This window comes from Bos taurus, chromosome 6, assembly GCF_002263795.3.
Source record: "Bos taurus isolate L1 Dominette 01449 registration number 42190680 breed Hereford chromosome 6, ARS-UCD2.0, whole genome shotgun sequence".
NCBI lineage: Eukaryota > Metazoa > Chordata > Mammalia > Artiodactyla > Bovidae > Bos > Bos taurus.
In genome coordinates, this window is record NC_037333.1 from 61,289,855 (window position 1) to 61,317,653 (window position 27,799).

Consider the following 27,799-nt stretch of genomic DNA (forward strand, 5'->3'; position numbering starts at 1 on the left):
ACCAAACACCTTCTCAGGTCATATCAGAACCTTAAGCAAATCTGGCCTGCCATGGTCAGGACCCTGGAGTTTCCTTGGCTTTAGAAGACTGATGCCCCAAGCAACTGGAGCAATAAAGCAAGTCCCGCCGGGGCACTGGTTCCTACCTTGGTGTTGAAGTCCAGGGCATTCTGAGATGTTTTGTATAATTCAGGATACTTCAACATATTCTCCTTTCTGCATGATCTCTCAAATATTCCCAGAGTTAAGGGTGGCATTGCTGTAAACATCTAAAGTGCACAAACTAGTCATTATACCAGGTAGCCAAATGCAGGGTGATCTTCTATCTCAAAGTATTCAATAGAACAGGAGTAATTAAAAGTCCTAAACTTACCACATTATAAAGACCTATGCACCATCTCTCAAAGAGGATCTGTCCAGAAAAGCCATTCACGAAGGCAAACCAGATCTAGGAAGAAAATAGTCCAAACCTCCAACTTAGAATGCAGAAACCATAAACTCAGTGTTTAAAATCTGCTGTTACTCAACCAGTGCATAAGAGCTTCACTGACACAGTATTTTCATGATTCTCTTGAAAATGGCGTTTCTTTGCTTTACTTTTTAATTTGAAGGGATTCTTTCATAAGGTCTTTGCTATTTAGGTCAGGATTGGTTCCACTTGTTGAATCAAAAAAGAACTATACCAATAGGCAATCATAGATTAAAAAAAAATTAGGTATAATCTTGTTTCCTAAAAGACACTTTAGAGAGTATATTTTATGCCATTAAAATTTTAGACCTTTAATTCCTCTTTAAAATATCTATCTTCTGGTAGTTAAAGATTTTTTTAATCATAATTAAAACTTTTGTTTATTTAGAAAATAAAATAATTTCCTATACTAATACCATCACCATTTATTGTCTTCTGCTTTGGTTATATTCATGTAGCTCATTTATATACATTCAACGATTTATCTTATGGAAACCTATATGCAGCATCATGTCCTGTTCCTTTTCTTCTTAACATTGTATAATACATATTTTCTTAAGTTGTTACATACCCTTTAAAAGATGTTAATGGAAATGGATATATATCCCCTACTATTTTGGATATTTAGCTTGCTTCTGTTTTTTTCTACTATACTTAATTCAGAACTGAATTTTCTTTCAGAAATCCTAAATATCTCAATTTCTTAGGCTGAATTACTTTGAGTAAAATATAGCTTAATTGAGGTAAAATTGACATACAAAAGTGACACACATTTAATGTATACAATTTGGTGAATTTGGACATATGCATGAAACTATCACCTAATCAAGGTAACAGACATATCCCATCATCTCCCAAAATTTCCTCCTATTCTTTTTCCTTTTGGAATGAATTCTTAGAAGTAGAATTAATGTGTCAACGTATTTAACCTTTTTAAAAAATATTTCTTGATAATTATAGCCATCAGAATGCAAAATTTGAGTTTATAATATTAAAAATATTTTGTAACTTCAATTTATACTTTGATTAAAAACTAATCTTTAATAGAGTGACATATTCTTATATATTTTGCAGTTTCTTAAAAGCAGAAAACTGAACTTTGCCTACAAAATTAAGGGACAATAAAGAGAAACTTTCTCCAGCATATTTAAGACAAGTGGAAAATTTAAGTGAATGTTAGTAAATCAATAATCCCTGTGTTATTTTAAAAAAAAGCAGGACTAAAATGTAATTAAAAATCATATTGATCTGGAAGAGAAAAATGTCTGGCCCAACAAGACATAAACACAAACACAAAGCCAAACTATCACAACAACAACCAAGAACCTGTTAGGGGACAGCAGTCTGGACGTGCTGGTTAAGTGAATTTTTGAACTGGAGTTGCACGGACTTTGCTACACTTCACGTTTCATTTAACCTCATTATGGAAGCATGAATTGCTACAAATTCACCATTTATCAATATGTACCCAGGCTGGCCTCCCTATGAACAGTTTCTGTACACACATTGATCTTTTTCCTTTTTATAGGGAAAGGAATGACTGAGCGTATATAAAAACCAATGTTGGCTTCATGAGATGGAAAAGAGAACAAAGCAGCAATAGCACATGAAAAATAAGTCCAGATTGTGTCAGGGTTGTAACACGCATTAACAACAACAAGAACAAAAGCATAGAAATGGGAGGCAAATCTGAAATTCTCACTTGCTTGCCACATATATTTACAGAAAAGATTTGAACTTGTGCTCTCAACTAGAAGCCAGACCATTCACTGCTACATGCAAAAGTACTTAGCATCTTCATGTGAAGTTAAATGTATTCCTTGGAGACTTCCTTTATTCCTTGCAGACTTTAAACTTTTTTTTTTTTTTGGAAAGCGTTAAGTAGACACAAACTGACAGGACAGACTTCAACGCCATCCATTGTGTTTTCACATTTGGCCCTTCTGAGATGTGGATTCTGTAAATACATATTTGTGATACTCTGGGTGACGGTAATGTTTTCCCTGTAGGTGACTGTGAAGCTCATTCAGATTTCTTACGGTATGATGGTAATATAAGGAATTTTTAAACACAAACTTTCAGTTGTGGCCTGAATAGTCTATGAAGACGCAGCCTAATCTTCGTTGGTCTGAAGAAAGCTGAAGCTGCACACATACCAAATTCCTTTAAGGGACATGATTTGGCTCAAAGGTTAGTTATAAATGCATTTGCAAACATCAATACTGTATAATAGGAGACATTTATGTTAATAAATTTGTGTGTGGATAAACATTTGTAAATGTGAATGGTCTCCTGGCTTCTTTGTATGTAAATTTGGTGATTAAAACACCACTAGGAGCTTGAAATAGAGGAATCTAAATTTGAAATTTAGGAATCTAAATCAATGGATACTTATATTCAGTTTCCAATTCAAAATAACTTGCAAATAAGCTAACACACTTGCAGTCCAAGTTTATTTTAAAATGCACTACTTTACTAACTGGTTTATGAGAAAAATGTAGACATTTTAAGTTGAAAGCTATCAAAGCATTTTTGCCTTTTTATTTTTCCTAATGAAAGGTATGTGAACATGTTTCTAGAAACTCTCTTCCTGTGCTTTAAAAAGTTAATATTTTAATTTTTTTAAAAGGAGAAATGACTAGATAGGAATTGACTCTTCTAATATAGTACCCACATCTTAATATAAATATTTTGGCACTGAAGTTTATGTATTTTAAAGGAAAGAGAGATTTTTAACAGTGAAGACGTCTACCAGAAGGCTGATTTCAAGTTAGTCTGAGATTTGCAGTTTAAAGATACATTAGAAATGCATCCCATACTAAATAAAACAACACCTAAATTACTATAAACACATAAAAGTCCCTCCCTTGACTCAACAAAACCATGGATGCAGAAAGAAAACATGAGTCCCTCTGGGGAGGTATCTAAATTATTTAAATTCACAGGAAATCCATATCTCAGCACAACTTGGTGGGAAAGTATCACCTCATTGACTTTAATCAAAGCTTCTGGAAATCAGAAACGCTACACTGCCTTGGGATCTTACCGGAAAACCTGGATGTGACCAACTGTTTGAGAGAAAAGGTTTTACTTTGCTAGCAAGGAGTCAGATGTTTCAGAGAAACTAAAATCTCTAGTGAATGCCAGTCATTCCAATGAACACCTAGAGTCGCTGCTGAGTGGCCACCACAAGCTAGTGCTTTATACCGCCACCTGCCAAATCTGTTTTTATTTGTTTGGCTATAATTTATGGCAATGGAGTAGCTAGACGGTGACATTCCTGGCAGTACAGCAATGGGAAAAGCAGTTTTTACAGATAGTCTCTAAAACCCATAGTGTTCCATACTATTTCTTTATTAGCAAAGAAACTTCAGACCTGCCTGCCCTGGTATTATTTTCTAACTTTCGCGTCCCAGTAGAGGCGTGGCAGTTACAGCTTCACAGACATTTCCCTGATGGAGCATTTCTGCATATTAAACAGCAGCTTACAAACAGTCAATGAGCCCTCTGCTCCCACGCCCGATCAGCACAAAAAACTGAAAGGGGAGATTCGAGACTGGCAGTTGTCCTCACTAGAGACATTCAATGATGTGTTTTCTGTCTATTCATTCACAGTATTGACATGAGCCATTAACATCTGCAGAACCTGTTTTAGCTGGCAAAAGTTGGGTATCTGGGAATTGATTTAAAAGGTCAATTCATTTCCAAGATAGTTGAATTATATTCAAAATACATTTCCATAAACTGCTAAAAGAAAAATAACTTAAGAATGAGATTTCCAGTAAAGTTTAGGACTGATTTCCTTTCCAATGTGTAAAGAATTTGATCAGTGTTAGTTATCTCTCAAAGAGGCTTTAAATTCAAAGCCAAGTGAAATTTAGGGCTAATCAACCACAAATTGCATAACTGTGGATTTGAAACAGAGCGTGCAGATTTAGTTTTTCATTTGAGTTTGATATATTTTATGTCTCCCATTAGTACGTAATTTTGACCACTTCATTGTTGATTGTCAAATAATCTAGATTTAAAAAGTGGCAAGTTGAGTACTCATTTCATTTTACACAATTATATTTTTGCAAGCAGATTTATTGCTGCCAGTGGCTTTAAACTCCCAGATACTTCAAGATTATATGTAAATAAACTGTATAAACTGGTATTCTTTCTAATGCCGATAAATGTTGAGGAATGAGAAAAAAAATCTAACTAGAAAGGTTAGGACTATAGAGGGGACTGAGAATTGAAAATAATTTTATTAGAAAAGAATAACAAATTTATATAAACAGAAAATATTTTGTATGATCTCATAAGCTATTTTGGAAGTGTATTTTGTTTCAAAACAGACTATTTCAGACCAAATTCAGCAGTAATGAACAATGACTAAATTCATAGATTATTCTGTTTATGTTTCCAAGTATTTAATTATGGTATATGATTATTTTACCGAGTGGGTTGCAATCTAATTACAGATTTTTAGTGACCAACAAATAAAACTGCCTGCATACTTCGAAACTAAAAAACCCAGGGATCGAACCTGGGTCTCCTGGATTGCAGGCAGATTCCTTGCTGTCTGAACCACCAGGGAAGCCCTTAATTTTATTAATCTGACTCATAATAAGAACTATGCTCAGTCAACATTTTGATAAGAAGATAAGCATTCTGACAGGCATAAAGAACAGCTGAAGCAAACATACAGCAGTTTCCAACGAACATCTCAGCAGGGGAAATGTAAAGTCTACAGACCGTTTTGTTTATAGTGTTACTTTTGTGGCATAAAGTATGAGATATTATTTTCAAATGGCACATGGGAAGGTTCTGCCTCTTCTGATGGATGTGTAGAAGCAGTCAACTGAGTAGAGGGCAAGGTGGCATAAACAAACATGTGTAAGGGAGCCCAGGGCAGATTTATGAAGGCGTAGGCAGGTCCTCTGACAGGAGTGGAAGATGGAGGGCTTTCTTAACAAGCTATGGAGCGCTCCTTGTTGGGCTCTGTGAAGCTGCAAGAGGAGCAAGGAACTGGTAACGCCTAGAGTTCAAACATTACGAATACAGCTTCTGATGAAAAGGTGGTCATATTTTTTCTTTTTAAATATAAAGAACTTACTTATCGCATCCTGAGTGTTCAGTTTACTCATTCACCTACTGGTGCTGTGCTACCCAGAGGAATAGCCGCTGGCCATGTGGTTCTTGAATACTTGAAATGTGATTAGTCCAAACTAAGATACGCTGTATGTGTAAAATACGCACTAGACTGTGAACACTTAGTTATGAAGAAAAGAATGTGAAATATTGCTTTAATAATTTTTTATAGAGATTCCAAGCTGAAATAATAATATTGAATATATAGAGTTAAATGAAATATAATTTAAAATTAATTTGGGCTTTAATTTTTACTTGTTGTTGATGTGGTTCCCAGAAAATGTAAAATTACACATGTGGTTTGCTTTATATTTCTATTGGCAAGTTTTTGGAGGATAGAAACCTCGCGCGATTTACTTCAGTTACTGAACTAACCCTGGTGCCTGGCAGCCTGTGGAGACTGCAAAACATGTTTCAGAATAAAATGCATCCTTTCAGAAATGATATTCCTGACCCAAGTTAAGTTTACATGTTAAAAATGTTATATTTGCCATATGAAAAGGAATATAGAAATTCCTTGTGATCCAGACACAGTAATTGAACTATTCTGATAATTTTTAGACAAATTCCTCATTATCTGGACTCTTGTTTCCTACCAAATCCAGACACCAAAACCGATCTGAAGAGCAAGGAATACTTCTATCCAATTATGCAGGCCTGAAACATAATAAGAACTATAGGATGACCAATACTAGCAAAACTACCTGTGTATTTTTACTGATTAGATCCCTTAGTTGGAGAAGGCAATGGCACCCCACTCCAGTACTCTTGCCTGGAAAATCCCATGGATGGGGGAGCTTGGTAGGCTGCAGTCCATGGGGTCGCTAAGAGTCGGAGATGACTGAGCGACTTCACTTTCAGTTCTCACTTTCATGCCTTGGAGAAGGAAATGGCAACCCACTCCAGTGTTCTTGCCTGGAGAATCCCAGGGACAGGGGAGCCTGATGGGGTGCCGTCTATGGGGTCACACAGAGTCGGACAAGACTGAAGTGACTTGGCAGATCCCTTAGTAAAACTGACATCCTCAGTTTTATGTCCACTATTCCTTTCCTTTTTTAAAAAAATTGATTTTTATTGCATAGTTGCTTTACAATGTTGTGTTATTTTCTACTGTACAGCAAAGTGAATCAGCTATATGTATATCCCCTCTTTTTTTTGGATTTTCTTCCATTTTCCCTTCCTTTTCTCTTTAAACACAGTTTTCCTCATGTGCATCCCTTAACAATTTACTGTTTTCTCTCGTATGTTTTTGAACTTTATAAAAACTGCTATGTAGTTTGTAGTTTTTTAAAACTGTACACATTATTAGCAATTATAATTCAACATTCCTTACCAAAGCAACATAATGTTTTAGCCAGAATTTCAACATTATTCTCCACAGCTGACAAACTTTTTAACATATTCAGAAGTTAAAAAAGTGGGCTGACGAAGGATTCATTAAAGTTATGAAGAAATGTCTTCCCCAAAACGTTTCAAATATATATGCAAATAACAAGGATTTTTAAACTTAACTTGCAATTACCTCGATAATATAGAGGACTATATTCTTGTAGAAGCAGTATAAGATACACTTGGAGACTCTGTTATAGTTCCAGGCACCATGAACCATCAACAAATTCTTCAAATATTTGAACTAAAATAAGAATGGAAAAAATTAACATTTTCCTCTTCATAGTGTCAGCTGAAAAAGATGGATGGTGTGTTTGGCAGAAATGATGGTTTACCTGAGCTATAGAGTAGTCAGAAGAATTAGCTGCCTGAAGGCCTTCATTGCCACTTATTCCTACTCCAACATGTGCCGTCTGTATCATACTGACGTCATTTGCTCCATCACCAATGGCGAGTGTTATGACTTTAACTTGTTTCTTAACCATCTCCACAACTTCAGATTTTTGAAGAGGAGAAACCCTTAAATAACAACAAATTATCACTTTTTTCCTGAAAAAAGGAATTTTAAGATGTCATTGTCTTGAAGAATGAAAGCAGCAGAAGAGCTAAATGAATAGGTCTCTGAAGAATCATCATGGAAAAGTCTTACGTTTAAGTGTTTAAATCTGTTAGCCTGGTTTGCCACTTTAAGGGAAAAATAAAGTCACAGAAGCAAAACTCTAGGTGACAGATAGAAGCTACAATGGCCTTGTTAAATATTAGTTTCCCAGTATGTGTGCATAAATTTGTTAAAAGATGACATTTGTGTTCAGAAATCCCATTACTTCCTAACAAATAATATCAAGATTTCTGATTCTTCACTTTTGAATGAGAAAGAAAGCCAGAAAGGCTGTTGAATGATAGTTCAAATACCAATTGTTCTTCTATACCTTGAAAATAAAAGTTTTGGACCTCCATAAGCTGATCTTAGATGATTCTTACACATTTAAACAATTTAAATAAACAATAAGGAACTGGGTACCTTCCCCACCTGTTCTCAGACACCCGGGTGAGTCAAGTAAAATACCAAGTACTTGATTACATAGTTCACGTGCCTGTTTCTTTTCTAAAGCTGCTGACAATGGCCAAGTAGAATCAAGCATCCTTTTATATAAAGGTGGGTCAGGAATAGAGAACACCAGCATCCATACCAAAGTTGTATGGTATTAATATTAACTTTGGAGCAACTTATCATAGACTTAAAACCCCACAACAATTACAGTTCAATGACAAAATATTTATTTGCATGATTAACTTAATCTAGTATCCATGCTATCTCTGTGCTTAGACAGAAAGAAAGGAAAACTGAATAGTGATCTGGCTCAGCAAACTATTAAGACAGTAATGAACTACTGAGAAACAACTAATATAGACAATGTTAGTGAGCAAAGGAAATAACCCAGAGCTAAATTCTTCATCAAGGTTAAATGCGGTAAATACCTGCTGGAACATCTGGTAAACCATTTATTAGCCTACTTAGAAATGAAGATCATTGCTCTGAGACTCAATACATCTTTGCACATTTTCCTGATTATTTCCTTAGGAAAAATTCCTAGCAGATTTTGCTCAAATAAGTGCCTTCAGGTGGCCCAGCTGTCCCTTCTTAAATGCTTTAGCCAAGAACAGATTCAGTCTTTATTTCAAGTTTGAGAATCATTGTGTTAGAGTGAGTTGCCTGCAGAGTGAACAGGTCTCCTCATCTTTGTATTACTTGTGCTGATCCAGGATAAGTACTCAATAAATGCTTGCTATATGAAAGAATTATTTTTAATTCTTTCTCTGAATTTCCTTTCAGAGTCTGGCAACAGTACAAAGTGACACAACTGTGAATACAGGGAAGGAATGGATGAGTATCACATCATCAACGGGCTTTTCCACTGTTAGCTCTCATTTTTCTTTGAAGCAATTTTCATTTCATTTTCACATTTTATTTAATTTTTCTTAACAGGCTGTTATAAATTGGATAGCCTACTGGCTCTAGGCCAATGTTTCAAATATGAACTATAGCTGACATTTAGTAAATGTCAAAAAAGAATGCTCACCAAGAAATGATCTAAAAAGCAAATGGGAAATGGGCATGAAAAGAGCGAAGCATTTGAAAACATTTGTCAAATTCCCTTTACAACTTAACAGGCTCACGATGCAAATACATTGTGAAGTCACACTATGGGATCAATGGAGCTGAGAAACACAAGTATTTTTTTTTTTCATAAGCTGAATGTATAATAAAGGATAAATCTCTGCATGGTGAACTAATATTAATGATTTAGAGAATCATCAGAAAAAAGCTGGACTAAACTTTGTTTTCTTTTCTTCATGACTATTACAACTAACCACTGCTTTCTTTGCTTGTCATCATAGTTTTTAATACCCCCAAATTAAAACTGGCTGAGGATTTTTACCAACACTATGGATGGAATTCCAGCTAACCTATTTAAAATCCTAAAAGATGATGCTGTGAAAGTGCTGCACTCAATATGCCAGCAAATTTGGAAAACTCAGCAGTGGCCACAGGACTGGAAAGGTCAGTTTTCATTCCAATCCCAAAGAAAGGCAATGCCAAAGAATGCTCAAACTACCACGCAATTGCACTCATTTCACATGCTAGCAAGATAATGCTCAAAATCCTTCAAGCTAGACTTCAACAGTATGTGAACTGAGAACTTCCAGATGTCAAGCTGGATTTAGAAATGGAAGAAGAACCAGAGATCAAATTGCCAATATACATTAGATCATAGACAAAGCAAGGGAATTTCAGAAAAACATCTACTTTTGCTTCATTGACTACACTAAAGCCTTTGATTGTGTGGATCACAACAAACTGTGGAAAATTCTTAAAGAGATGGGAGTATTGGACCACCTTACCTGTCTCCTGAAAAACCTGCACGCAGGTCAAGAAGCAACATTTAGAATGGCCATGGAACAACAGACTGGTTCAAAATTGGGAAAGGAGCATATCAAGGCTGTATATTGTCCCCCTGCTTTAACTTCTATGCAGAGTACATCAAGGGAAATATTGGGGTGGATGAATCACAAGCTGGAATCAAGATTGCTGGGAGAAATATCAACAAACTCAGATATGCAGGTGATACCACTCTAATGGCAGAAAGTGAAGAGGACCTAGAGAGCCTCTTGATGAGGGTGAAAGAGGAGAGTGAAAAAGCTGGCTTAAAACTCAACTTCAAAAAACTAAGGTCATGACACCTGGTCCCATCACTTCATGGCAAATAGAAAGGGAAAAATGGAAACAGTGTCAGACTTTATTTTTTTGGGCTCCAAAATCACTGTGGATGGTGAGTGCAGGCATGAAATTAAAAGATGCTTACTTCCTGGAAGGAAAGCTATGACAAACCTGGACAGCATATTAAAAAGTAGAGACATCACTTTGCTGACAAAGGTCTGTATCGGTTTTTCCAGTAGTTATATATGGATGTGAGTTAGACCATTAAGAAGGCTGAGTGTCAAAAAATTGATACTTTCAAGTTTTGGTGTTGGAGAAGACTCTTGAGAGTCCCTTGAACGGCAAGGAGATCAAACTAGTGAATCCAAAAGGAAATCAATCCTGAATATTCATTGGAAGGACTGATGCCGAAGCTCCAATACTTTGGCCATCTGAGGCGAAGAGCTGACTCACTGGAAAAGACCCTGATGCTGGGAAAGACTGATGGTGAGAGAAGAGGGTGATATAGGATGAGGTGCTTGGATAGCATCAATGACGCAACGGACATGAGTTGAAGCAAAATCTGGGATATGGTGAAGGACAGGTAAGCCTGGTGTGCTGCAGTCCGTGGGACTGCAAAGAGTCGGAAACGACTGAGAGGCTGAACAAACAAAAAACAAACATGGATGTGACTAACTCAGGCCTTAAATCAGAGTATGAATTCCCTAGGCAAGAACAATATCTGTTTTTCTTTAAGAAAAGGCAACGATGTGATGAGAGACAACCCAAATTACACAGCAAGTAGCACAAGTAAGGATATCTGCTTCCATTATCAAGATAAAAGAGGACAACTGGAAGGACAATCCTTGGAAGAGGATTCAACAAACAGCAGAAGCTCTGGTATCTGATGGGTCTGAAATAGTAGTTGGTTGCTAAAGAAAGAGATCAGGTTTAAGTAGAGTTCAAAAAACAAAATATACATACCTTATAAAATTTAACTCAGAATATAAATGTACAAGCTTGTGATGTAAGGCAAAAAACCATACTCTGCAAAGGAGTTTGTGTTTGAAATCCTGCATATTTTTCTTACAGAAACCTCACTTTGAGGCACAATCCATGTCTTGTTTCATTAAGTGGAAACTACAGTGTCATGATACCATCCACCCCAGTTTATTGTTATCTTGTCCCCAGCAATGTTTTCCTGGCAACTCAAAAAGTCCTTCCAGAACATTATATTTGGTTATCTACCAACAATTTTGGCTAGACTATTTTTTGGTGGCTTATGAAACATCTAGGTGATGATTACTTTAAGAAGTACAATAAGAATAAATAGATTAAAGAACGAACACCCATGGATTCCTAGTAAGCACCAAGTCAACTCATGGAAGCAAAAGTGTAGGCATGTACTAAAGACTGTCCTTCCAGCCCCGGGTATGCTGTGCTGTTGGCAGCCTTCAGCATGTCTAAGGGAGCAAATGTGGTTTAACGGGACCCAGGTTAGTCAAGCTGAGATCAGCTAAACAATCTTCTACTATTTGTACAGCACTCATTTAAAAAATTATTTCTTGCTACAAGAGGTATTCAGTCAGAGCAGTCCCTCAGTCATGTCCAATTCTTTGCAGTCCCATGGACTGCAGCATGCCAGGCTTCCCTGTCCATCACCAACTCCCGGAGCCTACTCAAACTCATGTCTATCATGTCAGTGATGCCATCCAACCATCTCATCCTCTGTTGTCCCCTTCTCCTCCTGCCTTTACAAGATAGCAAAACCAAATTAGAAGACATTAGTGTTGCAGAAAGCTTTTTGATATACTTGTCAGTACTTCATAATTTCTGAGGATGTAGAAGTTAGCATGGGTTGCAAGAGTCTCCCTTGATGAGTCAGAATTTGACAAGGAGAGGGGAGTTCACGTCAGGTAAAAGAAATAGCATACATTAAATTTCACGTTAAAAATTCTCCAGAATACTTTCCTTTTCATTGTGTGTTTCCACCATACAAAAAGTCCTTTCCTCACTCATTAGTTTACTTTCTTAACTTTTATATACTTGCTTCTATATGTGTACAGTTTTCTGAGTAGTCTGGAACAACCTTACCACACAAGCTAATCTTCCCCATATCTATCAGAAACCACGGATTCATGGTTGAGAATATATGAAACCTAAATTTTATAAATACCGATAGTGATCCAATGCATAACTCATAGACATCATAAAAGTGCTCTGTTTTCTACCCTAGATGTATTTTTACCACCCAAGGGTCTGCATCAGTACTTAAATTATTTATGGTTCTCTTCTCTTCCACTGTTGCTCTTTCTTCTTTGGAAGAAGTCAGAGCCTCTGCGGAAAAGGACTGCACATGGAGCATGTGCTGTAAAGTCCAGGTTTCTTCCCTGTGGCTCCACAAACAGAGGGTGGTCCTCTGCGATGCAACCTAGCAGTGCATCGAGTGCAGAATGCTCTTCAGATATTATCTTGGCTGCAGTTTCTGCATGTGTTATTCATTAGTTTTCTTACTTGCTATGTAGTAACTCTCACTGCCCTGTGAACATTAGTTTGGAGTACTGGAAATTTTTACCATTTAAGCTGGAAAGTATATATGGTGGCCCATCTTACATGAGCCTCACTTTGCACCCTTTTAACTGGATTAGCTAAATGAATCACCTTTTCAAATGCAATATGGATAAGGATTATATGTGCATGTATATATACACACTCACATATTAAAGAATATTTAAAGGACTTTTTATAGGTAGCTAAAAGTACAATAATTTGTCTTACTGTATTGTATATTTAGGTTAATAACCTAGAAAAATCTCATATATACACTAAAAATTAGGCCAATAATATATTAACTTAAAAACTCATATTATAAATTTAAAAATTACTATAAAGTTGCTTTCAGAAAGTAAATTTAGAAAACACATTGAGAACATGGAGGAATACAGTATTTCTTTGTTATCCTGAAGCGTTTTGTATAATGACCTTGTATTTGTAAAGCCTTTGCATTTAGGAAGCTAGACAGCTGCTCCTGGTGACTATTTAGAGGTCAGGATCATTAGTGGGGAATCTGTTGTACTTTCCTTTGCAACAAACTTCCTAAGTTTTCTCTTTGCGAATATCAGTCTATTCCCCATTGAGTCATATTCTGCTGACTAATAAAGAAATTACGAAAGGAGAAATACCTAAGAGAAAAATTTATGAGACCGAACTTAACTCTTCTTCGAACTAAAATTTGTAGGCTCATTTATAAAGTTTTGAATTGAGGAGGAGTTAAAACATGGCAAAAATAATTTGGGCTACACGTACTAAAATTATATAACCATTACAGTGCTTCCAGAAACTCTCCATCAGTTTATTACTGGAATGAAAACAGCCATTTATATAGCAAATCCTAAAAACGATTCTTAGCATAGGGTACATAATGAAACATTCACCCATTACTAGGTAAGAAAGTTGTGTTATTCAAATGACTGATGAGTGAGTGCTTTCCTAGTCTCCAAAAGCAACATCTGCTGATACACTGTGAAGTCAGAGCCATCAAGGGCAACTTGTAATTCAAGGATTCAGTCTACAGAAACAAAATACAGACAGCCCGGCCACAGGACGCAAAAGGAAAGTATCTTTAATTCCTTTTGTAATGCATTTTAGATGTAAAACTTCTCTTTTGTGGAATTATGTGGCTGTAAGTAAACTTCAGTTTCAATGGTTCAGATATTTTAAATAATGACTGATCATATTGACAGTAATATATGTTTGCATATGCATGTATGTATGTGTGTACAGGCACACTGAACTATTGACTGGCAAATATATCTTATAAAAGGCACTAAAAAGAAGATACTTCCTAGTAGAAATATTTATTATAGTATTCATACCATAGAACAGTTTGTCCACAGTGGTACTGCTCATTTAAAAAAAAAGAAATCCATCCATCCATCCATCTGTCCAGTTATCTGGGACCTAACATTGTACTTAGCATATAGCAGACTGCTGTAAGCAACAGGAATCAAAAAATAATACAGTAGTAATGCCTTAAAATATTAATTTGGATCACTCAAAAGATATATACATATATACATGCCTTAATTAAAAATACTTTTCTTGCTAAAAAATGGTAACCATTATTGGACAACACAGGGTTGTTACAACCTTCAATTTGAGAAAGCATGAAGAATCCAGTATTCATTACCTAGTTCCTCTATACTCTAAATATACAACAGGCTGCCTCCTAACTGTGAACTGTCAAATATGAATAAGAGTTTAATCTTGGCATCATGGACGAGGTTATTTTCTCTTTTTTGGCAAAATGTCCATTTACTCAGTTCCTTTACTACATGGTGAAATTTCTATGGAAGAATATAAGGAGAAGAAAGGAAAAGAGAGTAGATCTCAGAACCCTCCTTCTGCCCCTAAGAGATATTAACTTAAGGACTTTTATTGAGCTACTGACCCAGGAGTTAAACGTTAAGAGCCTGTAGACAGTGGTTTCTCTATGGACTCTTGCTACAAGGAGATGGTAGTTTCTCCAATAAGGACCAGCCCAGCCACCTCTGTCTAGGAGCCTCACATGATATAGCATTGGTGGCCTTTCAACTGGGAAGCACATCTACTCAGGAAGGATGACTGCCCTCCCGCTTCATGCTCTGCCCGATGGTGACCTTGCTCTCAAGAGTGGTAAGACCAATGGCCCCAGCTCCCATTCACTGGATCTGTTTGGAGACCATGTGGGCACTGATTCTCTTCCCTCTTCCCATGACTCTGGGTAGGTAAGGAAGAGCTGAAGCGTCTTAGTTGTTGCTGTTTAGTCACTAAGTCGTGTCCAACTCTTGTGAACCCATGGACTGTAGCCCACCAGGCTCCTCCATCCATGGGATTCTCCAGGCAAGAATACTGGAATGGGTTGCCGTTTCCTTCTCCAGGGGATCTTCCTGACCCAGGGACTAGAGCTGCGTCTCCTATGTTGCAGGCAGATTCTTTACCACTGAGCCACCTGGGAAGCTAGAGCTTCTTTAAACTTAAAATCAGCTTGCCCGTCTTTCTTTCCTTCCTCTACCTCCCTACTCCCTTGTTTTTGAATTTTCTCCTATGTAGATGGGTTTCTCCAAGGAACTTTCTCTCAGAAAGCCCTAGTGGAAGATGGAACATGTGGTAGCAGATGGTACCGACAGACACTGGAATAAAATCCTGATGATGCCATGAATTAAAAAAAGGAATTCACTAGATTTCAGAGTCACAATTACCTGTCAACGCAAAACCTGTGAGAGTCCTTTGGGGAAACAGGAAATGTCGGATGACTATCAGCAGATAAATGGCATGGAGAGAAAGAGTGGTGTGCCAGAGGACACAGAGGAACAATCAGGTGGGGAAAGCTTTCCACCCTGTCTATGGTGCCCTGTGCAAGCCTGGGGTGACCAGTGTGACAGGGCTGAGACTGGGCTGGATAGAGCTAAGGGGTTCCTCTCTCTTTGCAACTGTGAACTTTGGCTTAGGCTTAGAATCTCTGGAAACTCAAAGCCCACAAAATAATGTGAGAAACAAAACATGCCAAATTCAGGATTATCTCCAAGGTTCTAAAGCTAAAACCTCAGGACAGTTCTAAACTCTTGCCTAGGAAGAAGAAAGTCATACCTTTCTGGTCAACCTCAGGGCATGAAGCCAGGGCAGGGACAGGTGCCAATATTATGGATGTGCTGAGAACCCTTGAATGGTACCTCATCAGGGCAATTCCATCAGACTATGGCTGCCTCTAACAAGAGCAGTGCTTGGGTAAAGACACTGGAGTGAAATAAGGATTCCCTAAGCTCAGACTGAACCCTATTTGAACCCTTCCAAATTTGCCTCAACTTAGGACCCAGCTTTCATCTTTCCTCCAAAAGGAATATTACTGCCCCATAGGGCAAATGGGGAAAAGTAGTCTCACAGGAATATTTACAAGACAGGAGAAGCTCAGGAACACAAAGGAATGCAGTAACTTATACGAAAACAGAACTTGTAAAAACAAACCTAACAAGAATTTAAAAGAAGTATGAGGGGAAAAAAACCCTGGAAAGATATGGGAGGATACTGGACATGTGAGACGGAAATAAGCAGTTATAAAGAAGAATCAATTAAAAATGTTACATAAAAATGTAACTGCTAAAATAAAGAAACCAATAGGAAACTGATATAACCTGAAAGTGTAAATTAAAAAATTTCCCAAAAGATACCAGGAAATTAAAGGATAGATTGTGAGAAAAATTAAATGAAGGAAAAAAGGTGACTACACATATATAATGGGAATCCAAGAAGAGAACAAAAAAGGATAAATGAAAAGAATGATGAGTAACTTCAAAGAATTAAAGAAAGATATATATCTCCTTAGACTGAAATGACTATATTAATATAGCACCAAAATGTAAGAAAAAAGTTTCCTATCACCAGACATATTATGGTTAAACTAAGAGTAAGAAATATTTCTATAGCCTCTAGACAGAAAAAGTAGATCACTTACAAAATAAGTAACCTGACTAATCCTGGATGCATGCACAAAATTACTTTAATATCTTCAGTTTTTGTCTCTATAAGGGAAGGGAAGGAAAGACATCTTAATACATATAGACAATAAGCACAAGTATGGTTATCAGAACAATAGAGATAATCAGCACAGTATAGATATAGATTGTAAAGCTTTCAAATCAGCTAAAGAAAATTTTATTTAACTTGTATGTATCATGTGAAATGCCAGGCTGGAAGACTCACAAGCTAGAATCAAAACAATCTCAGATATGCAGATATCACTCTAATAGCAGAAAGCAAAGGGGAAATCAAGAGCCTCTTGATGAGAGTGAAAGAGGAGAGTGAAAAACTGAGAGTGAAAAACTGGCTTAAAACTGAACATTTAAAAAACTGACATCATGGCATCTGGTTGCATCACTTGATGGCAAACAGATGGGGAAAAAGTGAAAACAGTGACAGATTTTATTTTCTTGGGCTCCAAAATCACTGCAGACAGTGACTGCAGCCATAAAATTAAAAGAAACTTGTTCCTTGAAAGAAAAGCTATGATAAACCTAGACAGAGTATTAAAAAGCAGAGACATCACTTTGCTGATAAAGGTCCATATAGTCAAAGCTATGGTTTTGCTAGTAGTCATGTACGGATTGGAGAAGGCAATGGCACCCCACTCCAGTACTCTTGCCTGGAAAATCCCATGGATGGAGGAGCCTGGTGGGCTGCCGTCTATGGGGTCACACAGAGTCGGACACGACTGAAGCAACTTAGCAGCAGCAGCAGCAGCATGTACAGATATGAGAACTGGACCATAAAGAATGCTGAGTGCCAAAGAATTGATGGTTTCGAACTGTGGTGCTGGAGAAGACTCTTGAGAGTCCCTTGGACAGCAAGGAGATCAAACCAGTCAATCCTAAAGGAAATCAACCCTGAATATTCACTGGAAGGACTGATGCTGAAGCTGAAGCTCCAATACATTGGCCACCTGATGCAAAGAGCCAACTCATTGGAAAAGACATTGCCACTGGCAAAGACTGAAGGCAGGAGGAGACAAGGACAACAGAGGATGAGATGGTTGGATGGCATCACTGACTCAATGGACATGAATTTGAACAAATTCTGGGAGATAGTGAAGGACAGGGAAGCCTGGTGTGCTGCATTCCACGGGATCACAAAGAGTCAGAAACAACTTAGTGACTGACTGTTTCACACAGTGGAAGTTATGGGGAGAATAAAGAAATAAAAAGCATAATAAATGGAAAACACAAAATAAGACTAAAGAAATAAGGCTGAATATGGCAATAAATATAATATGTATAAATGGGTTACATTCACTGATTGACAACTTATTGACCAGAGATGTATCAACATATCTTATTTTGTTGTTGTTGATTCTTTTAAGATTCAGGGATGATTTCCTTTAAGCTTGACTGGTTGGATCTTGTCGAAGTCCAAAGGACTCTCAGGAGTCTCCTCCAGCACCACAGTTCAAAGGCATCAATTCTTTGGCACTCTGCCTTCTTTATGGTCTGGCTCTCACAACTGTACATGATCACTGGGAAGATCATAGCCTTGACTATACAGACCTTTGTTGGCAGAGTGATGTCTCTGCTTTTCAATACACTGTCTAGGATTGTTATCAATTTCCTGCCAAGAAGCAATCATCTTCTGTTGCCATGGCTGTAATCACCATCCGCAGTGATTTTAGAGCCCAAGAAGAGGAAATTGGTCACCACCTTTTAACCTTTATTTGCCATGGCAATTAATACGTCTTTTGTTACCCAAATGTTATTGACTGGAGAGCTTTCAGTATTCACTTACATAACTAATTGCTGGCCACAGGTTTAGTTTCTACAAAAATCCCCCAGTCAACAATGTGTTAAAAGACAGAGATTCTCCCATGATTAAAATAAAAAGACTCAGCAATATGGTGTCTAAAAGAGATACACTTCAATAATAACAGCTAACATAACATTTATTTGCTCACTATGTTTTGAACCCTTTACTTGTTTTAATTTTTTCAATTCTCAGAAGAACACTATATGAGATAGGTTACTAGTATTGCTAGTTTACAAATGAGGGCACTCAAGCACACAGGGATTTACATAGCTTAAGATAAAATAGCAACTAAGTGGTAAAGCCAGAGTTCAACACTCAGTTCAGTTCAGTCGCTCAGTTGTGTGTGACTCTTTGCGACCCCATGAACTGCAGCACACTAGGCCTCCTTGTCCATCACCACCTCCCGGAGTCCACCCAAACCCATGTCCATTGAGTCAGTGATGCCATCCAACCATCTCATCCTCTGTCCTCCCCTTCTCCTCCTGCCCTCAATCTTTCCCAGCATCAGGGTCTTTTCAAATGAGTCGGCTCTTTGCATCAGGTGGCCAAAGTATTGGAATTTCGGCTTCAACATCAGTCTTTCCAATGAATGGCCGATCTCCTTTAGAATGGACTGGTTGGATCTCCTTGCAGTCCAAGGGACTCTCAAGATTCTTCTCCAACACCACAGTTCAAAAGCATCAATTCTTTGGCGCTCAGTTTTCTTTATAGTTCAACTCTCACATTCACACATGACCACTGGAAAACCATAGCCTTGACTAGACAGATCTTTGTTGGCAAAGTAATGTCTCTGCTTTTGAATATGCTGTCTAGGTTGGTCATAACTTTCCTTCCAAGGAGTAAGCGTCTTTTAATTTCATGGCTGCAGTCACCATCTGCAGTGATTTTGGAGCCCAGAAAAATAAAGTCTGACACTGTTTCCACTGTTTCCCCATCTATTTGCCATGATGGAGATCAGCCCTGGGATTTCTTTGGAAGGAATGATGCTAAAGCTGAAACTCCAGTACTTTGGCCACCTCATGCAAAGAGTTGACTCATTGGAAAAGACTCTGATGCTGGGAGGGATTGGGGGCAGGAGGAGAAGGGGATGACAGAGGATGAGATGGCTGGATGGCATCACTGACTCGATGGACGTGAGTCTGAGTGAACTCCCGGAGTTGTTGATGGACAGGGAGGCCTGGCGTGCTGCGATTCATGGGGTCGCAAAGAGTCGGACATGACTGAGCGACTGATCTGATCTGATCTGATCTGATGGGACTGGATGCCATGACCTTAGTTTTCTGAATGTTGAGCTTTAAGCCAACTTTTTCACTCTCCTCTTTCACTTTCATCAAGAGATTCTTTAATTCCTCTTCACTTTCTGCCATAAGGGTGGTGTCATCTGCATATCTGAGGTGATTGATATTTCTCCTGGCAATCTTGATTCCAGTTTGTGCTTCTTCCAGCACAGCATTTCTCATGATGTACTCTGCATATAAGTTAAATAAGCAGGGTGACAATATACAGCCTTGCCACACTCCTTTTTCTATTTGGAACCAGTCTGTTGTTCCATGTCCAATTCTAACTGTTGCTTCCTGACGTGCATACAGGTTTCTCAAGAGGCAGGTCAGGTGGTCTGGTATTCCCATCTCTTTCAGAATTTTCCACAGTTGATTGTGATCCACACAAAGGCTTTGGCATAGTCAATACAGCAGAAATAGATATTTTTCTGGAACTCTCTTGCTTTTTCTATGATCCAGCGGATGTTGGCAATTTGATCTCTGGTTCCTCTGCCTTTTCTTAAACCAGCTTGAACATCTGGATGTTCACGGTTCATATATTGCTGAAGCCTGGCTTGGAGAATTTTAAGCACCAAGCAGTGTAAATTTGGACAGGATAGCATCCTTAGTCACTACATTATATAGAAAGATAGAGGATTTAGAGGGGAAAAAAGACAAGGCCATATAAAACAAAATAAATCCAGGTTAGCAATTTTAATATTAGTATAGAATTTAGGGCACAGAAGAGTCCATACTACTCAGAGAAAAATCTTTATATTCTTCTTATCAGAAATGATGTGAAAGTAAATTTGATACGATTTCTAAGAGAAACAATTTTAATAATAGATACCAATGCACCAAGTATATATATTAACCTATTTATTCCTCATAAATCTATAAGAACAATTATTTTAACTCTATTTTGTTTTTATTTATTTTATTGGAGTTTGATTGCTTTACAATGTTGTGTTCATTCCTGCTGTGTACAAAGTGAATCATTTATATGTATACATATATCCTCTCCCTCTTTATCTCTATTTCAAAGATACAGAAAACTGAACTGGAGAAGTTAAGCAGTGTGTTATTTAGCTAATAAGAGGTGGAGTCCGAACTTGAACCCTGGAAAGTTTGGCTTCAGAGCTTGAGTTTCAGATCATATGGCATTATAAATAGAAGGAAAAGGATGGACTGTTTGGTGTTGGGACTGAACCCAAGACTGTTCAGTACTGGGGATTGGGAGAATTTGCTTCCTATGTAGAAATGAATAATATTGGATCCCTTCTCATTCACACCACAAATATACATTAAAAATAAGCTTAAAGACCTATGCAAAAAACATAAATATGTCAAGTTAACAGAAGGAAATGTAGAAGAATATCTTTGTAATTGGGAAGTTCTTACTATCTCAAACAACAAATCATAAAGGGAAAAGCTAATGGAATTTGACTGTCTCGGGGTCAATTATTTATGCTCAAGGAAGAGTACCACAGACAGAAGAAGAGGGAGCCAGATTAGAAGATATCTGCCATGTCTAGACTCAACAAAGAATCAATATCCAGAACACACAAATAATTCTTATACGAAAGCAGAAAGAAATATAGGAAACACAATAAAAAACCTTCTTCAATTGGAGAAGGAAATAGCAACCCACTCTAGTATTTTTGCCTGGACATTTCCATGGACAGAGTAGCCTGGCGGGCTACAGTCCATGGGGTTGCAAAGAGTCGAACACGACTGAGTGACAAACACACAACCTTTTTCAATGTGTTACTTTTCTTCACAGCAAGTAGAATCACTGAGTTTATGTCTAATATATAATAAACCATTACCATTCACAGACACACAGTAGTTATTGCCTTTTGAATATGCATGTGTGTATTTATTTTATTGAGTAACAGCTATAATGTGAAGGCAGGGAGCATTTTTTTTCTTCTGTCATTCACTGCTCTGTTTATAGAACATATAAAGGTGTCTGGCACATAATGGGTTCTTTGAAAACATTCCTTGAATGAATGACAGAAAAAAAGGAAGAATGAATGCACTTCAAAAGCAGAAATCCAGAGAGGTAAATGGTTAAATAAAGAACTACTCAGTCTCCCTAGCAATCACAGAAACAAAAATTGAGACAAAGTGCTACTTTTCAAACATCAAATTGGCAAAGTTATAAAATAAGGAATGCCAAGTGTGGGTGTTAAGGTAGGGAAATAGCAGCCTATCTCCATGGACTGGGAGTACACGCTAGTTCAGCTGTTTTGGAGCAATGAGACAATTCTGACTCAACTGATATCAGAGCCAAGCATTCCCATTGCTGCTGCTGCTAACTCACTTCAGTCGTGTCCGACTCTGTGCGACCCCATAGATGGCAGCCCACCAGGCTGCCCCGTCCCTGGGATTCCCATTGCTAGGTATTAAGATATATCCTACTGTGTTGGGTTCATACACTGGGTATTCATTTCAGCACTTTCCATGTTAGCAAAGATTTTGGGACAACCCATGTGGTGATCACTACGGGACTAGATAAAATGGTGTATATACATTAGAGCAATAGTTAGTAGTGGTGCAAAAAAATAAACTTGTTCTACATATGGTAAATGAAAAAGTCTTGGAAACATGTAGAAAAATAGAAAAGGTAAAAAATTTATGCTGGGATGTCATTATAAATAAGTGTCTATTCTTCGATTCAAATCACATATAACAATATTATATATTTTTCATAGTTACACAGATACACAAATAAGTATCACAGATAGATAGGAGCATACTAAATGAGAATGCTTGTGTAAAGAGGAGTGAAAAGTGACTGGGAATGTAGGGCAAACACTAAAGTAATATATAAAGATCCAAGAAGAATTTCCTTCAGTTCAAGACTCTATGATGCTTCCAGCTCCTTAGGAATTCAGCCTGATTCCTTTGTTGCTCTTTCCTTTCAGCACCTTGCTAGCAGTTTTCCTTAAAACAGAGGGAAGGCCCTGAGGTGACAGAGCAGGATCCACATTTGTGGTCCTGGGTTCTTTTATTTCTTCATGTTTTTAGCTGTGCTGTGCCTTCGTTGCAGCGTGCGGTTTTTTCCTAGTTGCAGGGAGTATGGACTGCTCTCCAGTTGCAGAGCACGGGCTCAAGGGCGTGCAGGCTTCAGCAGTCGCCACACATGGGCTTAGTTGCTCTGTGGCGTGTGAAATCTTCCCAGGCCAGGCATTGGACCTGTGTCCCGTGCATTGGCAGGCAGATTCTTAACCAATGTACCACGAGGGAAGTCCCAGTCCTGGGTTCTTCATACATCTCTTGTCATTTACACTTCATTTTGAAACAGACTGACGTCAGGACATACCCGGTTTTTAAGGGGTTTGCTTGAATCCAAACACATGGAAAGATTGAATGGAGATGCCAGACTGTCACCACAGAATGCGGTGCAGCTGTCACCACAGAAAGAACACCAGTCATTTTTGAGGAATCGGGGAGGAAGGGAAACAAGCCAGGTGAGGAGAGATGGGCAACGTCTCAGCTTTCAAGAAAAGAAAGAGCCTATAAATTACAGACTAGGGAATCGGGGGTGAATTCCATCAAAATTACGGGAAAATTTGTGTCAGAATCAACTCCCTCTACTGTTCATTTATGAGCCACAGACACCCCCTAAAGAGCTGGCTGACTATGGTCCCAGGGTCAAATCCAGGCAGCATCCTATTTTTGCTTAAACTCTTGAGAGAACATAGTCATACCCATTCATTTACATATTATTTAGAGTTCCTCCCAAGCTACAACGTCAGAGTTAAGTGGCTGTGACAGAGATTGCACGGCCAGCAAAGCCTAAAAGACCATCTGGCTCTTTACAGAAACAGTTTGCCCACTTTTGCTCCATAAAATATTCCCTTCTGGAAAATGCTACCTGGAACCATCTCGTCTTTCATGCTTCAGTAAAAAGTCCGTTGTACGTTCACGTCTTTCTTCTCGCACTGCTCTCTTGGCAACATGCCTTTTGTTTTGAAGTAGGATGCTGTTTCTCTTTTATCGTCACTCCATGCCCCACAGCTTCTAGACTGCCACGACCTACTTACTATTCTACCTGATCTTGGCTCCTGGAACCCTAGTCTGGCTCGAAACACCAAACCTTTAATTTGCCCTAAATGGGGCTCACTCACATGGCTTATTCAGTTCAGTTCAGTTCAGTTGCTCAGTCATGTCCGACTCTTTGCGACCCCATGAACTGCAGCATGCCAGGCCTCCCTGTCCATCACCAACTCCTGGGGTCCACTTATTACTAAGAAGGTAATCACTAGAATCCATCAAGGGTTCAAGGACAACCAGTTAAATCAAACTAACTCTGCCCCACATGGTGCGATCACTAGTTTGACAGAACAGAGAAATGCCGTAGGTTCCATATATCATGTCCTTCGTAAACTGGAAAATGAAATCCTTTCATTCTCTCAAGGTAGAACTGAAGGAGGACTGCAAGTCATCTCTTTGGTGGATCTGTATTTGACTGAAGAACACATGAGAGTACTGATTTATTGACTGATGTAAAGCTTTAGGGAGGCCTTTAGTGGAAGGCCTCAGAGCTCTGTACTTCAAACTGCTCAACAGAAAAAAGAATTTGAATATAGTTATGGAAGAGATACATTTATTCCTAGTAAACAAGATACAAAACAGAGAGACTGAAATGAGTAAGATATAACTTAGGAGGGATGGTGGCAGAAATCAAGATAGCACTTATCCTTGGGAGGCTAATAAAATAAAGGTAGCACGAAAGGTCATCTGGGGTGTGGGTTATGTTTGGGTTATTGACACGGGAGTATGTTCACTTTGTAAAAATGCACTGAACTTTACACTTATGCTTGATGCACCTTCCAGGACAGTCTACCTCTGTTTTATCAGAATTATACAACCTGTGGTTCTGTGTGTTTATGTATGTAGGCTTCCCTGGTGGCTCAAATGGTAAAGCGTCTGCCTGCAATGTGGGAGACCAGGGTTTGATTCTTGGGTCAGGAAGATCCCCTGGAGAAGGAAATGGCAATTCACTCCTGGAATTGCCTGGAAAATCCTATGGATGGAGGAGCCTGATAGGCTACAGTCCATGGGGTCACAAAGAATTGGACATGACTGAGCGACTTTACTTTCACTTTATGTATGTATATTGGTGTTGGTGGTTTGAGTAAATTGAGTCACATCTAAAACTATAAAATGCTGTATTACAGTGGGATGCTACAGCATTTAGATTTCTCATAAATTTTTAGATATTTTACCACCTAACATGGACTTCTTTGATGCCATACATTATAATTGGCTACCAGGTTGTAATATGGCCACGTAGTTCCTTTAACATTACTCAGTAGAGGTAGAAAAGCAAATGAGATGATAATATTATGATAATATTATGATATTAAAGCAAAATATATGCAGTTATAAAGTTATAAAATTTATTCAGTGTGTCCTCTTTTAGCCATGTATGAAAGAAATATTCTCTCAACATTTCCAACATTTATTCACATTTCCTTGGAAGCAAATATAGGGTTGACATTCATTAAGAATTTGTAAGTCTTCTCAAAGCCAGACATCTGCTTGGCATTCAACGTGTTCACCAACTTCTTTCTTTAAAGGGATGTCTGTTGAGCATTTAGTAGCTTCATTTGTGCTTTATGGCTACCCTTTAAGTAGAACATTTATTTAGAGAAATCCTTAAAGTTTAAGACAATCCCCAAAGATTCGAGAAGCAGATCTGTCTTGACCCTTTACTTAACACACTCAGGCAATGACAAAGAGTATCCAAGGTGTCCCTTTAGACCTCTTCTTGGAGGGCCCCTCGATCAGACTAAGGTGAAAGGTTTTGCCTGGAATGCCACTCCCGAGCGACGACACGCACTGAAGTCAAGTGTTTTTTTATGCACTATGGGGAAAATGGCCTAAAAGGGGGTTAAACTTTGATTAGAGATGTTGCAAGTAGGGAAAAATGCTTACTTCAATTTAACTTCTGCTTCTCAGAAGACATGAGTACATAAATTATGTAGGAGAACGGTGATTACTAGACAGTCTAAAAGCTTGGAGGCTCTAGGCCAATTTTCAACCAACTGTCACAGAACATAAGTTTCAAAATATGTTTAAACTAAACTGACAACTGCAGAAAAAATGTAAGATTCTTTGAAAGGCTGCCTTATGTGAACTGACGAGGATCTCAGAAACCACATGCCATTTAACACACAGCAATAACTCCACTGCAACGTTCCCACCCTCTTCTGGAGGGGATATTAAAAGAGGTTGACCAGATGCTTCCCTGAATTAGGCAGTTCCAAGCAGGAGACAGATTCTTCCTAGCATAGAAGTGGCCAGCAGAGGTAGGGTTCATCCAAAGTCTGACAGGGCGAGAAGTCACCTGGCTCAGTGGCTTTCACATTGGAAGGAGCTGATCCAGGAAGGGTGCATGTGTGCATGGGCTTCACACCTTTCTATGCCAGAGAAGCTCCAATCTTAACTGCTGCAGACATCTAGGCTCCCTGGAAGACTTCACTGCTATATGGCAACCTCTCCATTTTACAAGTTACAAAACCAGAGAGAGGTTCCATCAGGTATCCAAAGTGCCAGAGAGGTAAAGTTGGAACAAATATTTCATGAATCCTCAACTATACAAGCTGTAAGACCTTAGGGCATAAAATATTGGTCACTGAGATGAGAAATTATTACCTGGTACAGTTAGTTTGCAGAATACCTCTTGCTTTTAGCTGTGTACACACATCTCCATGAGTCTTGGAGCAAGCTTTTCCCCTCTACCTGTCCAAGGAGTTCCAGGGAGCCTGTGAAATCTCTAACATGGCAAATTCAATTTTACATGTTTGCGCAAAATTGGTACAGACCTTTCCTTTGTTCTTCAAAAGTATCTGTGATCACACTGAATGGAAAAAAAAAATCAGTGTACTTCAAGAAGGGAACAGAAGGGAAGGACCACAAGAGGAGTAGTTTATAACCAGGAAAACTTACCTTAGCATAAGATGGACATTTGCTATTGAACTACTCAGGTTATATGGGTAAATTTACACAGAGATAAAAGCAAAAACTGCTTGTGGCATCTACGAAAATACAGTACTTGGAAGACTGATAAAAACAGATTTTATTGTACTTCTTGGGTTTTCCATAATTGAAAAAATTATCTGATGTAGAACATGCAACTTCATTCTGTAAACCAAAACCAGGACTCCAAAGCCCTGAATAATTTGGGGGCCAGGGGATTATTCCTGTCTCTGAGTATTCCCTTTAGAAAATGATGGTAAGAGATGTAATGACAGCTGACAGAGAACAACTGTTTCTTTCAATTCAGCTGTAGACTCTTCAGGGAAAATGCTCATCTTTATAACTGTGTCAATTAGGCAAACACTAAAAACTGCCTCCTGTCCTTCATGCTGATAATGTCAGGGAAGAAAGTGGCTGATGTAATCCTGAAGATGGAACTAATGGCCAGAGCCTCATTATCCATTAAGGGAGGCTTTCCCCCTATTCCACTCTAGCAAAGAGAAGATGGCAGAGGAAGAGCAGATTCTGAATTATCTTCACCTGTGGAATGACAAGAACTAAACTGTAAAGTAGTTTAAGGGGAAAACCCAGAAAGCCATCATGAACGTAAATGAATTTGGGAAACAGTGGCCCACTGTATTTTGAAATAATATTCGGTATTTATGTGGAGGGTTTCTTATAATGGAGTGAAATAGAGAATTTCCTGAGGCAAGGAGATTACAATCATCTGAGAAACCAGGAGCCAGAATGCATGCATTCAATTTCAAAGAAGGATCTATAGAACCGCCCACTTACTACTTCTCCCAGCGAGGAATCATCATGGAAAGGATGCTTCAAGGTCAGTAAGCGAAATAACAAGAAGATGGTCTGTGCCCATAGTTTAAATGCCAAGAGGCACCAGGCCAAGAAGGTGCACAGACATAGATCGGGCAGTGGCACTGATGTATTGATAATTATGGGCTTAGACGAATTCCCAAAGCCAGACGGGAAGCTGAACCACAGTTCTTATGGGAAAAGACAGAATAC

The 27,799-nt window shown here is 38.3% G+C and overlaps 1 protein-coding gene across 9 annotated transcripts in view; it reads right to left on the reverse strand.

The window, feature by feature from the left end:
* ATP8A1 (ATPase phospholipid transporting 8A1) overlaps window positions 1–27,799 on the reverse strand; it is a 238,136-nt gene that overhangs the window by 49,825 nt on the left and 160,512 nt on the right. For 5 of the 9 annotated variants that reach the window (XM_024993038.2, XM_024993041.2, XM_024993037.2 and 2 more), the window contains 4 exons: window positions 7,330–7,543; window positions 7,128–7,238; window positions 374–448; window positions 147–269 (listed from right to left, as the gene is read on the reverse strand). In XM_024993038.2, coding sequence (XP_024848806.1) covers window positions 147–269; window positions 374–448; window positions 7,128–7,238; window positions 7,330–7,543 — 523 coding nt within the window. 9 annotated transcript variants of the gene reach the window in all.